This window comes from Anolis sagrei, chromosome 6 (assembly GCF_037176765.1).
Source record: "Anolis sagrei isolate rAnoSag1 chromosome 6, rAnoSag1.mat, whole genome shotgun sequence".
Lineage (NCBI taxonomy): Eukaryota > Metazoa > Chordata > Lepidosauria > Squamata > Dactyloidae > Anolis > Anolis sagrei.
In genome coordinates this window covers 35,240,597-35,253,989 of record NC_090026.1, presented here as the reverse complement: position 1 = coordinate 35,253,989, position 13,393 = coordinate 35,240,597, and the positions used below count along the sequence as shown (strand labels likewise).

General features: G+C 43.1%; 1 protein-coding gene across 5 annotated transcripts in view; it reads right to left on the bottom strand.

Moving 5' to 3' along the window:
- ARHGAP23 (Rho GTPase activating protein 23) overlaps positions 1-13,393 on the bottom strand; it is a 285,796-nt gene that overhangs the window by 106,977 nt on the left and 165,426 nt on the right. For all 5 annotated transcript variants that reach the window (XM_060780918.2, XM_060780917.2, XM_060780916.2 and 2 more), the window contains exon 2: positions 12,108-12,287. In XM_060780918.2, coding sequence (XP_060636901.2) covers positions 12,108-12,287 — 180 coding nt within the window. The remainder of the gene's footprint in view (positions 1-12,107; positions 12,288-13,393) is intronic.

The window sequence follows — 13,393 nt, the reverse complement described above, 5'->3', positions numbered from 1 at the left end:
TCTCTTTCTTTTAAAAAAAAACAGATGACCAAATCAAACTGTAACTGGAAAAGGTGGAGGCACATAGAACTTGGGGGACATTCCCTTGAGTCAACATTTTCCCCCACCCACCTATTCGCTTAGTGGGTTGTACTTCCTCACCTTTGGCAGCAACCTTTCCTTTTTGCATTCCTCCTCCACATATATGAGGTAACCTGCACTACCTGTCTCCACGTGGGGCACAAGGAGACAATCGAGTCATCAGCAGAGAGTTGCCAAGGAATGCTTGGCACCAAACCTGTGGCTCCCTCCTTCTCCCCAGTGAATCATCTCCATCGAAACCCAGCCCCCGGATCAGCAGCCCCACCCTGCTAGAGCTTCCTTCCCTTTGCCTGGAGATGAGGACGTCCTAATTAAATTGCTGAAATTCCACAGGTAGTTTCTTTGCTTCACTTTTTGCACCATCTGGGCTATGGAGCTCATAATGGCACATTGAAAAGAAAGGAATAGGGCTACTAGATATGGATTCTCACATGGGAACTGGGTTTGCTTATATTGTTTCAAGAGTTTAGAACGGTTACATTTTTACACTTGAGCTTTCCTACTCAGCCTGAAGTTCTAGTTCAAAAAATTATTCAAGTTCTGTTTCTTTTTACAGTACAACCACTGTATTCACAGGACTGGTTTCACTGACTAGATCTGACAAAACATGACCCCCTAGGAATAGGTCCTCCAGGCCTATTGTATGCTTCTTCTGAACATTATCATGCTATGGATGAAAGCAAACCCTACTGAGCAAGCACTTTCGAAAGGGGATTTTTCTGGAGCATAGGTAAGTGAAACCAGGTATATTAAAGAAGTTTGTATTGTACTTGCTTTCAAATATCATTTGACTTCAGTCATACTTAGGGAGAAATATGTAGTCCTATCTGACTGGCAAAGAGAGATGCAGGATCCCCATCTGCCTATGTGATAAATCCAGAAAGGGGGAAAAAGGAAAATGGAAATGCACCAAAATGACATTAACCAGTGACACTGAAAAAATTGTGCTTTAAAAAAACATTTGCATGTAACTTTCTTTCAAGAGACAGCATAGGGTAGTGCACCGTTTCTTAACCTGGGGGTCTATATCCCTGGGGGGTCGTGAAGGGGTTGTCAGAGGGGTCGTCAAAGACCATCAGAAAACACATATTTCTCATGGTCTTAGTTTGGTTTGGATCCATTATTGTTTGAGTCCACAGTGTTCTCTGGATGTAGGTGAACTTCAACTCCAAAACTCAAGATCAGTGACCACCATCCCCTTTCAGCATTTTCTGTTCATCATGGGAGTTCTGTTTGCCAAGATTGATTCAATTTCATCATTGGTGGAGTTCAACATGTTCTTTGATTGTATGTGTTATAAATCCCAGCAACTACAACTCCCTAATGCCAAGGTGTATTTTCCCCAAACTCCACCAGTGTTTACATTTGGGCATATTGAGTACTCATGTCAATTTTGGTCCAGATCCATCATTGTTTGGGTTCACAGTGCTCTCTGGATGTAAGTGAACTACCACTCCAAAACCCAAGATCAATGTCCACCAACCCTTCCAGTATTTTCTGTTGGTCATGGGAGTTCTGTGTGCCAAGTTTGGTTCAATTCCATTTTGGTGGGGTACAAAATGCTCTTTTATTGTAGGTGAACTATAAATCCCAGCAACTACAACTCCCAAATGACAAAATCAACCCCCCTCCAAACCCCACCAATATTCAAAATTGGGCATATCGAGTATTTATGCCAAATTTGGTCCAGTGAATGAAAATACATCCTGCATATCAGATATTTACATTACGATTCATAACAGTAGCAAAGTTACAGTTATGAAGTAGCAATGAAAGTAATCTTATGGTTGGGGATCACCACAACATGCGGAACTGTATTAAGGGGTTGTGGCATTAGGAAAGTTGAGAACCACTGATGTAGTGGTTTCAGCACTGGACTAATGTTCAAATCCTTGCTCATTCACAGATCTTGGGCAAATCATACTCTCTTAGTCTCAGAGAAGGCAAAGGCAAATAAATCCCTCTGAAGAAAGTTATACAGTCACTTTAGGATCACCATATGTTGAAACAGCGTGAAAGGGCACAGCATCAACAACAACAACAAAGAATGTCTATCTTGTTAGACCATTTTTAACATGAAAACTCTCTTGAAAATGTCCTTTTCAAAACAGATTTTATCTTGCCTCTCAACAGAACGATCCTCAAGGCACTGACATTAAATTGTAATGCCAATATGTATGTATACAAAATCCCCAAAACCACAACGCCTAGCAAATCTTTAATCCAACCACATTTTATTTTGCAAATAACTGATGCTAATCACAAGTCAATGAGTGTTCCTCTCAGACTGCCAGTGGCACCTATATCTTCCAGTCTGGCAAGTGCCTGATGTGGGTTTCAGAGATACTTGGAAGCAGCACAAAGTTAAGCCACCTAAAAGATCTCAGCACATTTCCAGAGACAACCAACCTTGAAATGATGGTGTTTTCCAAGCAGCAAAACTTCTTGGTGCTTATGAGCACCTCAAAAACGTTGTGAGTCACACAGTCTTGAGTCCTTGCCTCTTCCTCAGATCAGGGTTGAGGAAAGGATTGGACTAGACTATACATTTGGGCTCAAGGACAAATGTATAGTCTAGTCCAATTCATGCACTTTCTTTGTGGTTTCAATCATCTACAGTCCACAGACCAAGGACCAAAAGTGAACCAAAGTGATGTTATTACTGATTTCTGTTATTGATTTCTCTGCAGAGCTACGATTTTTAGAAATCACCATTTTCCTGAAGGATTCTAAAAAGCAATGTCCAACCTATAGGAGACACTTATTCCTTCTGGCAATGTTACCAACTCTATCTCAGTTGCCACCTACAGCTACAGTTCTATAGCAGAGCATATGCAAGGAAAGCTTTGTGATCTGTTCATCTTAGGTAAAGGTTTTCCCCTGACATTAAGTAAAGTCGTGTCCGACTCTGGGGGTTGGTGCTCTTCTCCATTTCTAAGCTGAAGAGCCGGCATTGTCCATAGACATCTCCAAGTTCATGTGGCCAGCATGACTGCATGAAGCGCTGTTACCTTCCCGCCGGAGTAGTGCCTATTGATCTACTCACATTTGTATGTTTTCGAACTGCTAGGTTGGCAGAAGCTGAGGCTGACAGCGGAAGCTCACGCCACTCCCCGGCTTCGCACCTGCGACCTTTTGGTCAACAAGCTCAACAGCTCAGTGGTTTAACCCACTGCGCCACCGGGGGCTCCCTGTTCATCTTAGGGTCACAAAAAGTTGGAAATTATTTGAGAGTCAGCAACAACCATGCTTTACAAAAAGAAATGTGTTATCTAGCCCCTTGCCTTTCGAGGCACAGCTGGCAAGTATTCCTATCTAAAACTTGTGTGTACCGATAACACCAAGCCAGGTGAGCCAATAGCTTGAATCAAAATAAAGCAGTATTCCTAACCCACTATGCTCAGCCATCCCACTCATACTGTTCTAACTCATGGTTCCCAGCTGCTGACCTTTATGTGCCTTCCTGCCTGGAGAGAAGAAATAGCCCAGACTCCTTCAATACCTTCTTTTATTCTTCCCTGAGGATCTGCTCCAGACTACCGACACAGACTTGGCTGTTGTCTGGAGTTTGGAAAGAATGACCAATATTGTTGATGGCTTTCATGGCCGGAATCACTGGGTTGTTGTTTTTTTCAGGTTGTATGGTCACAGTCTAGAAGCATTCTCTCCTGACGTTTCACCTGCATCTGTGGCAAGCATCCTCAGAGGTTGTGAGGTGACACATACCTCACAACCTCTGAGGATGCTTGCCACAGATGCAGGCGAAATGTCAGGAGAGAATGCTCTAGAACGTGGCCATACAACCAGAAAAACCTACAACAACCCAATCTATATAAATAAAAATGTAATGTTCATTTGTGGGATTAACACCACTGGATGAATTGACATGAAATTTGGACACTATACCGCTAACAGACCAACAAGTGACTATCACTCATAAAAGCCTCCAAAAAAGCAGTAGAAAAGACTTTAAAACCCCAAAAAGCTAAATGACAAAAAGCTAAATAACGATAAAGGAAAAAAGGGAAGGAAGAGGGAGTGAGGGAGGGAAGGAAGGAAGGGAAGAAGGAAGGAAGGAAGGAAGGAAGGAAGGAAGGAAGGAAGGAAAGAGCAAAGGAAGGAAGGAAGTAGATAAGGAAGAAAGGAGAGAGAGAAGGAAGGAAAAGAAAAAGGAGGAAGGAAGGATAGAGGTAGAGAAGGAAGAAAGGAGAGTAGGAAAGAAGAAAGGGGAAGGAAGGAAGGCGGAAGTGAAGGAAGGAGGGAAAGAAGGCTCTTGTGGAGGTTGGCATCCTCTTCCACCCTTCACAATGACCAGAACTTCCCTGAAATCATGGTTTTATTGCAACAGCCTGGTGGAAAGTATCGGGATCAAAAAGCATCTTGCTATGTCCTCACAGCCATATGCATAATAATGAAATCATTGGCTGAAAACATCAGAAGGACCTGCATCCATCTTAACAGAAGATATCAACATTTTGTATCCAGCTATGGGGCATATCCAGATTGTTCTCTAATTCACCCCACCCCACTCCAACTGTCCACCTGTGATATAATGGTTGTTCAGGTGGGCTATCAATTTAAAATTGAATTCAAAAGCAGAGCATGAGAAGGGAGACAGAGCAAAGTTATCTCTATGGAAACTTTACACTGCACAAAGTCAGACTATAGCATATGTCTAGTCATTATTTTTCACTCCAAACCATCACAAATATATATCCTTCTAACTGGCGTGTTGTAGGTTTTTCAGGTTGTATGGCCATGTTCTAGAAGTATTCTCTCCTGACATTTCACCCACATCTATTGCAGGCATCCTCGGAGGTTGTGAGGTCTGTTGGAAACTAGGAAATTGGGTTTATATATCTGTGTAAAAACCATGGTGGGAGAAAGAACTCTTGTCTGTTGGAGCTAGGTGTGCATGTTTCAATTGGCCACCTTGATTAGCATTTGACGGCCTGACATATATTTTTTTGGTGTGGCTTGTTACTGCCTGAGGGAATCCTTTGTTGAGAGATGATTAGCTGTCCCTGATTGTTTCTTGTCTGGAGTTCCCCTGTTTTTGAGTGTTTTTCTTTATTTACTGTTCTGTTTTTAGAGGTTTTTTAAAATTTACTGTTATAATTTTAAACTGTTTTCTGTTTGGGATGTCCTCTGATTATACTTCCTGTCTTATAGTCTTGACCAAGACTCTTCACAAAACATCAACAATAAAAAACATTCCTTGACAACTTGAGAGTTTTGGGATTCTTTTCACAGAGAGCAACCTTGGGTTGTGGGATAAAGAGAGGGACTAGCAGGGGTATGTTGGGAGGTGGGGGAGAATAGGTCTAAGAGCCAACTTTTCAATAACTGTGTGAAATGGAGTTGGGATGGAACGAGAGAGGGAGGAAGACAGCCTTTTGTCCAAAACATGAAATACAACAGTCATCCCTTTGTAGAGATGATGCTGACGCTGCAGAAAAGGGACAGATGGGGGGGAGCGGTTTAATGCATATCCCACAATCCCATCTCCTCTCCTCCCAGCCCTCCAATGCCTTTTAACTTATCTGGCAAAGAATCCACTTTCCCTTTCTGAAATGACAAAAGTGGAGGGGGGCAGCGGGGGGGGGGGGGGTGAGGTCTCTGGTCTGCGGGAGCCGGAAAGCTGGCTCTCTCTCGCAGAGACAGCACTTCCACGCCAGACATTTCATCTGAATGGAATGGGACATCAGCAAATAGCTCCCAGGAATTTGGAACTGTGCTCAGGGTATGAGGTAGATCTTTGGAGGGCCAGGAGTGGGGGGCAGGGTCCCGAGATCCCAAAATTGAGCCTGTCTTGCAGCGTCCTTAGTACTGTAAAATAGGGATGGGGATACGTGACCTTCCAGATGTTGTTGGATTATGGATCACAGCATTTATCAATGGCTAGGGATAAGGTTGCCACGTGTAGGACTAGAAAGGGTTCATGTACCTTTAATGGTTGTGTAGAAGAGGGAATTTCAGTCTGCGACAACCAAGGAAACCCCTCTTTTACAAAACTAGGTACAGTAGCACTATTCAATTTTAAACCTGACCGTCATTGCTAGAGAAACTGAATCCAATCAGAACTACTTACTGACTTAGGCAATCCCCCATTGTCCGTGTAGGATTGTCTTCCAGGATCAGTGTACTGGTGGTGGGTCCGTAGGTGACTGTGGAACCCTATTCTTGATCTTGAGAGCATTGGTTTCCAGGTGGAAGGTGGTCCCGGTCGAGGTTGGCGTGACACGCCTTCCTCTTGGCATGTTTCCCTCTTTCGTCTTCCATTCATGCCTCTTTCAACTCTACAGCACTGCTGGTCACAGCTGACCTCCAGTTAAAGGGCTCAAGGTCCAGGGCATCCTAGCTCTCAGTGTCTATCCCAAAGTTTTTAAGGTTGGCTTTAAGCCCATCTTTAAATCTCTTTTCCTGTCCTGCAACATTAAGTTTCCCGTTCTTGAGTTCAGAGTATAGTAACTGCTTTAAGAGATGGTGATCGGGCATTCGGACAATGTGGCCAGTCCAGCAGAGTTGATGGCGTAGGAGCATTGCTCCAACGCTGGTGGTCATTGCTTTTTCCATCAGACTGACATTTGTCGGCCTGTCTTTCCCGAGAGATTTACAGGATTTTTCAGAGTAACACTGATGGAATCGTTCCAGGAGTTGCATGTGACGTCTGTAGATAGTCCACGTTTTGCAGGCATATAGCAGGATTGGGAGGACGATAGCTTTATACACAAGCACATTGGTATCCCTATGGATGTTCCGGTCCTCAAACTCTCTGCTTCATTTGTAAAAATGCTGCACTCGCAGAGCTCAGGCAGTGTTGTATTTCAGTGTCAATGTTGACTTTGGTGGAGAGGTGGCTGCCAAGGTAGCGGAAATTGTCAACATTTTTTAATGTTACACCATTAAGCTGTATTTCTGGCATTGGAGAGTGATTGGCTGGTGACTGCTGGAAGAGCACTTTGGTTTTCTCAATGATCAATGACAGGCCGAGCTTCTCATATGCTTCTGCGGAGGTGGCTTGTACATCTTCTTCTGAATGCACACAGACAATGTTGTCATCAACATACTGGAGTTCTATAACAGATGCTGTTGTAACTTGGTTTTGGTCTTCAGTCTGCTGAGGTTAAACAGCTTGCCATCTGTCCGATAGATGATTTCCACTCCACTGGGAAGAACTACAGCAGGGGTGGGAATCATATTGTCCTCCAGATGGTTGACTACAACTGCCAGCATTTAACATCAGCTTTGGTAGTCAAAGTGTCTGAAAGTTGCACTCCAGCAACATCTACTAGGACACACTATCTCCAGATTTTTCCTAAAGGGCAACCAATTCTCTCAACTTAGAGAAAAGTCAACCTCTGAGGATGTCTGGAATAGATGTGGGTGAAACATCAGGAGAGAATGATTCTGGAACATGGCCATACAGCCTGAAAAAATCACAGCAACCTAGTGATTCTGGCCATGAAAGCCTTCAACAACACATCAAATTTAAAAGCCCACAGGGAGTTGATCCAATTCAGTGGTGTAGTGTGTAGATAAATTTGCATTACCAGGTTTTTGAGATGGGCTCAGAAGATCCAGCCAACAGGAGAGCCCAGGAATGTTAGCTTTGTAGACCACAACTCCACACATTTCTAGCAAAAGCAATGACCATGCTGGATAGGGATCTTAAGAGTCACAGACTGGAAAAGGAACTTTCCCAAAGTGGTCAGTACTGTGTGATATCGTCTTAGGTACAGGTGGCACTATAGCTATACTTTAAGACCTTCAGGCCTTGAGAAACAATGATTAAAACTAATTGCATATTTATATTGCTTAGCAAAAGGTATGGAAGTGTTGGGGTGAGTGAAGAATTTCACCTCTGGTAATTGAGAAATAATTACTGGAGACTTGGGGAAAGGAAAGAGAGTCCAGCTGACTTAACTAGCCTGCTCACTTAGACTATATTAGTAGGCTAGGCACCACATATTTTAATAGCAAAATTACTTTTAAATTATGGGTTTAGGGAGCAAAATTACATAGAAAAATACCTGCAAATAATTTTTATTCAGACTTCTTATATGCAAACGAATGCAAAAACCGGAGCAATTGAGCTTAATGTTTAAAAATGAAATGAGCTAAAGTCCTGAGGGAAATGGGAGCCGAAATCCTTTACTTCCACAATAGCTTCCTTTTGTTAATTAATTAATTAATTGCCTAACAAGCAGTATTTATATATTTCCTCTCAGGACCCTTTAAACCACGTACAATGGACAAAACCTTTTAAGACATAGGTAAAGGTTGTCCCTTGACATTAAGTCCAGTCATGTCTGACTCTGGGGGTTGGTGCTCACCTCCATTTCTAAGCCAAAGAGCCTGTGTTGTTCGTAGACACCTCCAAGGTCATGTGCCATTACCTTCCTGCCAGAGCGGTTCCTATTGATCTACTGACATTTGCATGTTTTCCAACTGCTAGGTTGGCAGAAGCTGGGACTAACAGCGGGAGCTCACGCTGCTCCCCGGAATCGAACCTGTGACCTTTCAGTCAACAAGCTCAGCAGCTCAGCGCTTTAACCCATTGCGCCACCGGGGACTCCTTTTAAGACATACACAGATTAAAATTTTGAAAACAAACTAAAAGTTTCCTTAAAAACAAATGGGAGCCCCCGGTGGCACAGTGGGTTAAACCCCTGTGCCGACAGGACTAAAGACCTACAGGTCACAGGTTTGAATCCGGGGAGAGCGCGGATGAGCTCCCTCTATCAGCTCCAGCTCCTCATGTGGAGACATGAGAGAAGCCTTCCACAAGGATGGTAAAAATATCAAAACATCTGGGTGTCCCCTGGGTAACGTCCTTGCAGATGGCCAATTCTCTCACACCAGAAGCAACCTGCAGTTTCTCAAGTCGCTTCTGACACGACAAAAGGACAAACAAAAAACAAATGAAAACCGAACTGGTAAATCAACCAGACAGTTTGAAGCACCAAAAGCTGTGCAGACCAACACCCGTGCTGTTTAGTCAGTGGAGTAGTTCACATTCTGAGTTGTGGGTGTGCTCAAAACTGAATAATCTCTATGGGTGCGGGGAGGTAGAAGCTTCCTACTTTGGAATAAAAGCATATCCATTAAAAGCCTTGGACACCAGCCCTTCTGCCTGCATTTAAGGGCCAAATGATATGTAATAAAAGAGATCCACACATCTTGCTCTACTCAGGAAAACACACTGCTTTGCTATTAAGGCTGCATTCACTTGGAGCTAAGAATCAGCCTGTCTCTTGAATGAATCTACATTATATATTTGATCACATGTATAAGTTGAAGGAAACATTTTGAGTCCAAAATTATGGATGTTGAAATAATCCGTGGATAAGTCAAGATTCAATCTAAGAGCATGTAAAAAAGGATATAAAGGACCAAACAAAGAAAATGATGCCAAAGAAGTTACAAAATTCCATCTGAATGGATGAGGACCACAGTATAAATGCTGGCTGTGCAATGTATTAGAGAAGCAACCAGTAAAGGGAGTCATTCAAGCCAGGATAGTTCACCATTGGACAAAAGTGCAAGTGCCATCTCAGGGGGCCAGTCACCCCTGGGCACCCCATTTTCCTACACAGACACTACTCGCCAGATGGGTTATAGCAGCAGAGAGAGTATAGGGACGTCAGTGCTTCTTTTAGGTTCTCCCAGGATGGAATAAGTTCTCACCTTTTGCCATTCTGCACAGAGAAGGGAAATGTTCCTTTTTTTGTAAGAGTTAAGATGGAATATTTCCACCAACCCGTGTAGTCAGCCCAGGATTTTGGGCTCAATTTTGGGACTAAAATTTCTAGACTTATACAATTACAAATAGTACCTGTAAAACACATGTCCTTGTAAATTAACCACTGGAATTTATGAGTCTATATGTACATTTAACACAGTGGTTCCCAACCTGTGGTCCGTTGCGCAAAAACAAAAATATGGTCCACGGCATCACCATTACTACACTGTTGCCTCAAAACTACGTGGCAACAAGAGTGACTGGTCTCACAAAAGCCTCTTATAGTGCAGAGACAACGAGGATTTTTGGGAAGGGAGAGGCTGACTACCCACCAAAGATTATTACTACCACATCAGCTCTAGATTATTAAATGTGGTTTTCTGTGGGCGAGCAGATGGCGACTACAGGATGGCATACTGTATGTTCTATATCGGAAACTAGAGCTGATGTTGTCTATCCAATGCAATTTTTTGAATTAGCACAGCAAATAACCAAACTAAATCTAGAGTTGACCAAAAACTGATTCATAACCCTTTTCGTACTAATGTTGGAGAATTGTCCCTGGTCAAAAAAAAACAAACAAAAAAGGTCGGGAACAACTGATTTAATACATCCAATGCCAGATTTCTGCCAATCAGAAGATGGAAAGGCAAACAACCCAATGCTAGACTATATTATTACAGATCAGGCTCCATCTAGTCCTGGGAATCAGTTGATTTCAGACAGCCTAGCCATGCTATATGAGTCAGAATGATAGAGTATTAGACAATGACTCTGGAGACCAGAGTTCAAATACCTGTTTGGCCATAGAAACCCACTGGGTGACCATGGTCAAATCACACTCTCACAAGCAGAAGTGAACATTTTCTTAAGCAAAGAAAAACCAGCAATAGGTGAAGCTTAAGGTTACCAGAAGTCGGAAATGGCTTGAAGGCACACAACAATAGAAAAAATCCACAGTTCTGCAAATGAGATTCCCTTATAGCTCACCAACAACAAACCAGGTTTAGAAAAGCTACAGAAGCCAATAAAATATTTCCTATGAAAAAGGAGGCAGGAGGATACCCTAAAGGCTGACAGGTAATAAATTTTTAAAAGCTGTTAAATTCTTTAGCAGCTGAATTTGCTTTGGGAAGCTTGTAGCAAACCTGTGGAATTTGCCGTATATATCAAAGAATTCAGCAGGTTTGTGTGGGTCAAAGAGGGTGACAGCAAACAAGACTAAAAACAAAGGACAAAACATTTGAGAACATGGCCATATAGCCCGAAAAACCTACAACAACCCAAAGGACAAAACAGTCAGGTCATTAAAACTATCCACATTAACTCTGCTAAAGACCTGTGGTAGAGACACGGGCCTAGTAGAGCAAATCTCTGGCACCTTCAAGTACAGCTGGGAAAGACTAGATTTCTGGAGAGTATCTGGATGTCGGTATTGACAATACTTGGCTAGATAGACCAATGTTCTGATTTGGTATAAGTCAGCTTCCTACATTTATTATGTAATATTTATGGATATATTCTGCCTTTATCTAAGATGGAAATCAAGGCATCACTTAAGTAAAAGATATCCAACTTGTGGCCATCTAGATGTTTGGACCTCCAACTCTAGAAACCTTAACAAGCTTGTCCAATGGCCAAGAATTCTGGGAGTTGATATCCAAAACACCTGGAGGGCCACAAGTTTGGCATCACTGACAAGTGACAAGTGGTCCATCATCCAAGTATTGACCAGAATGAAACCTGCTCATCTTCTCCAAGATTACTGTAAATGCCTCCAAGACAATGCCTTGGAATATTATGAAACACAGACTTGCTCCACAAATCAAGAAAGACAATTACAGTGTTCCCTCACTTATTGTGGGGATTCCGTTCCAGGACCACCTGCAATAAGTGAAAATCCGCAAAGTTGGGACGCTATATTAATTTTAATATTTATATATTATTTTATATATTATTTTCTTACCCACACTTTCTTACTCGCCTCCCGGCCCATCCCGAGAGCACCTGCCTGCCTCCCTGGCCTCCACAGACCTCAGCAGAGCCTCCAGAGCCACGCATGCCACAGAAGGTCAGGGAGGCAGGCCTTCCCCGCCATGCCTCAGGCCACCACACTTCTAGGGTCTGTGGAGGCCAGGGAGGGAGGCCTTCCCTGCCACACCTCAGGCTACCGCTCCCTGGACTCCATTAGGCATAAATATTTTATATTAATACTTTCAAAAACCCACGAAACAGTGAGTCCGCGTGAAGCGAACTGTGAAAAGGCAAAGGAACACTGTACCTTCACGTTGGAATGAACCGCTGACTCTGGGGGGTAGACAATGAAGTGCCGGAGGGTGAAGCCGTAACCCCCCTGTGAGTTCTTGTGCAGCACCACTGTTTTCGGCCCCACCCAGGGAAAAGACTCCGCAGGTGGGGCATTGGCGTTTGTGGCCGTACCATCTCTCTGGCCCAGCTTTGGCTGTTGAGACACACAAAAAAAAAGAGAAGGAAAATGTTAGTTTCAGATGGAATTTGAAGCAGAATGAAAATCCCCTTCCCCATCACTCTCACACACATACTACAGGACACTGCATTTTAGAAATGCAAAGTGGATACAATTAGTTGAATAAATCTTATCTACTGGGCGTGGATGAGACAGAGAGTGGCTCAGTGCTATAGAATCCTGGGAGTTGTTGCATGAGAACATGCAAAAATTGGTTTATTTACTTATTGTGTCAGGAGCGAACCAAACAGTTGTATTGTATTTTTAAAAACACACACACACACAAAGTTTGCAAACTTGGCATTCTATTAAATGTCCTTTGACCAGTAGCTGGCCATTTGGAGTGCCTCTGGTGTTGCTATAAGAAGGTCCTCAATTGTGAATGTGGCGGGGCTCAGGTTGCATTGTAATAGGTGGTCAGTGGTTTGCTCTTCTCCACACTCACATGTTGTGGATTCCACTTTGTAGCCCCAGTTCTTAAGGTTGGCTCTGCATCTCGTGGTGCCAGAGCGCAGTCTGTTCAGCACCTTCCAAGTCACCCAGTTTTTTGTGTGCCCAGGAGGGAGTATCCCATTTGGTATCAGCCATTGATTGAGGTTCTGGGGTTGAGCTTGCCACTTTTGGACTCTCGCTTGCTGAGGTGTTCCAGCGAGTGTCTCTGTAGATCTTAGAAAAATATTTCTTGATTAAAGTTGTTGGCGTGCTGACTGATATCCAAACAGGGGATGGGCCGGAGATGCCATTGCCTTGGTGCTTTCACTATTAGTTGCTACTTCCCTGTGGATGTAATTTCTCCAGTGGTGTAGGGCGCAGACACCCAGCATGGTTCATTACGAAAAATGGTAAAAGTTTGTTTTGAGTCACTTGTTTTTTCCAAATATTCCAACATGGCAGCATTCATAGTTACCATATCATATTAATCCCCATAATCACCATGTTAATTTAAGTTCTAATTCCTGTAGGATGGAAAGAAATTGCAAGAAATATGTGCTTGAAGGTTGTTTTGTAAACCTCAGAAGTCTCCCTTACCCACTATTCCTGGAACAAAGCCTCAGCAGACTGTGGCGAGAGGATGCCATGGA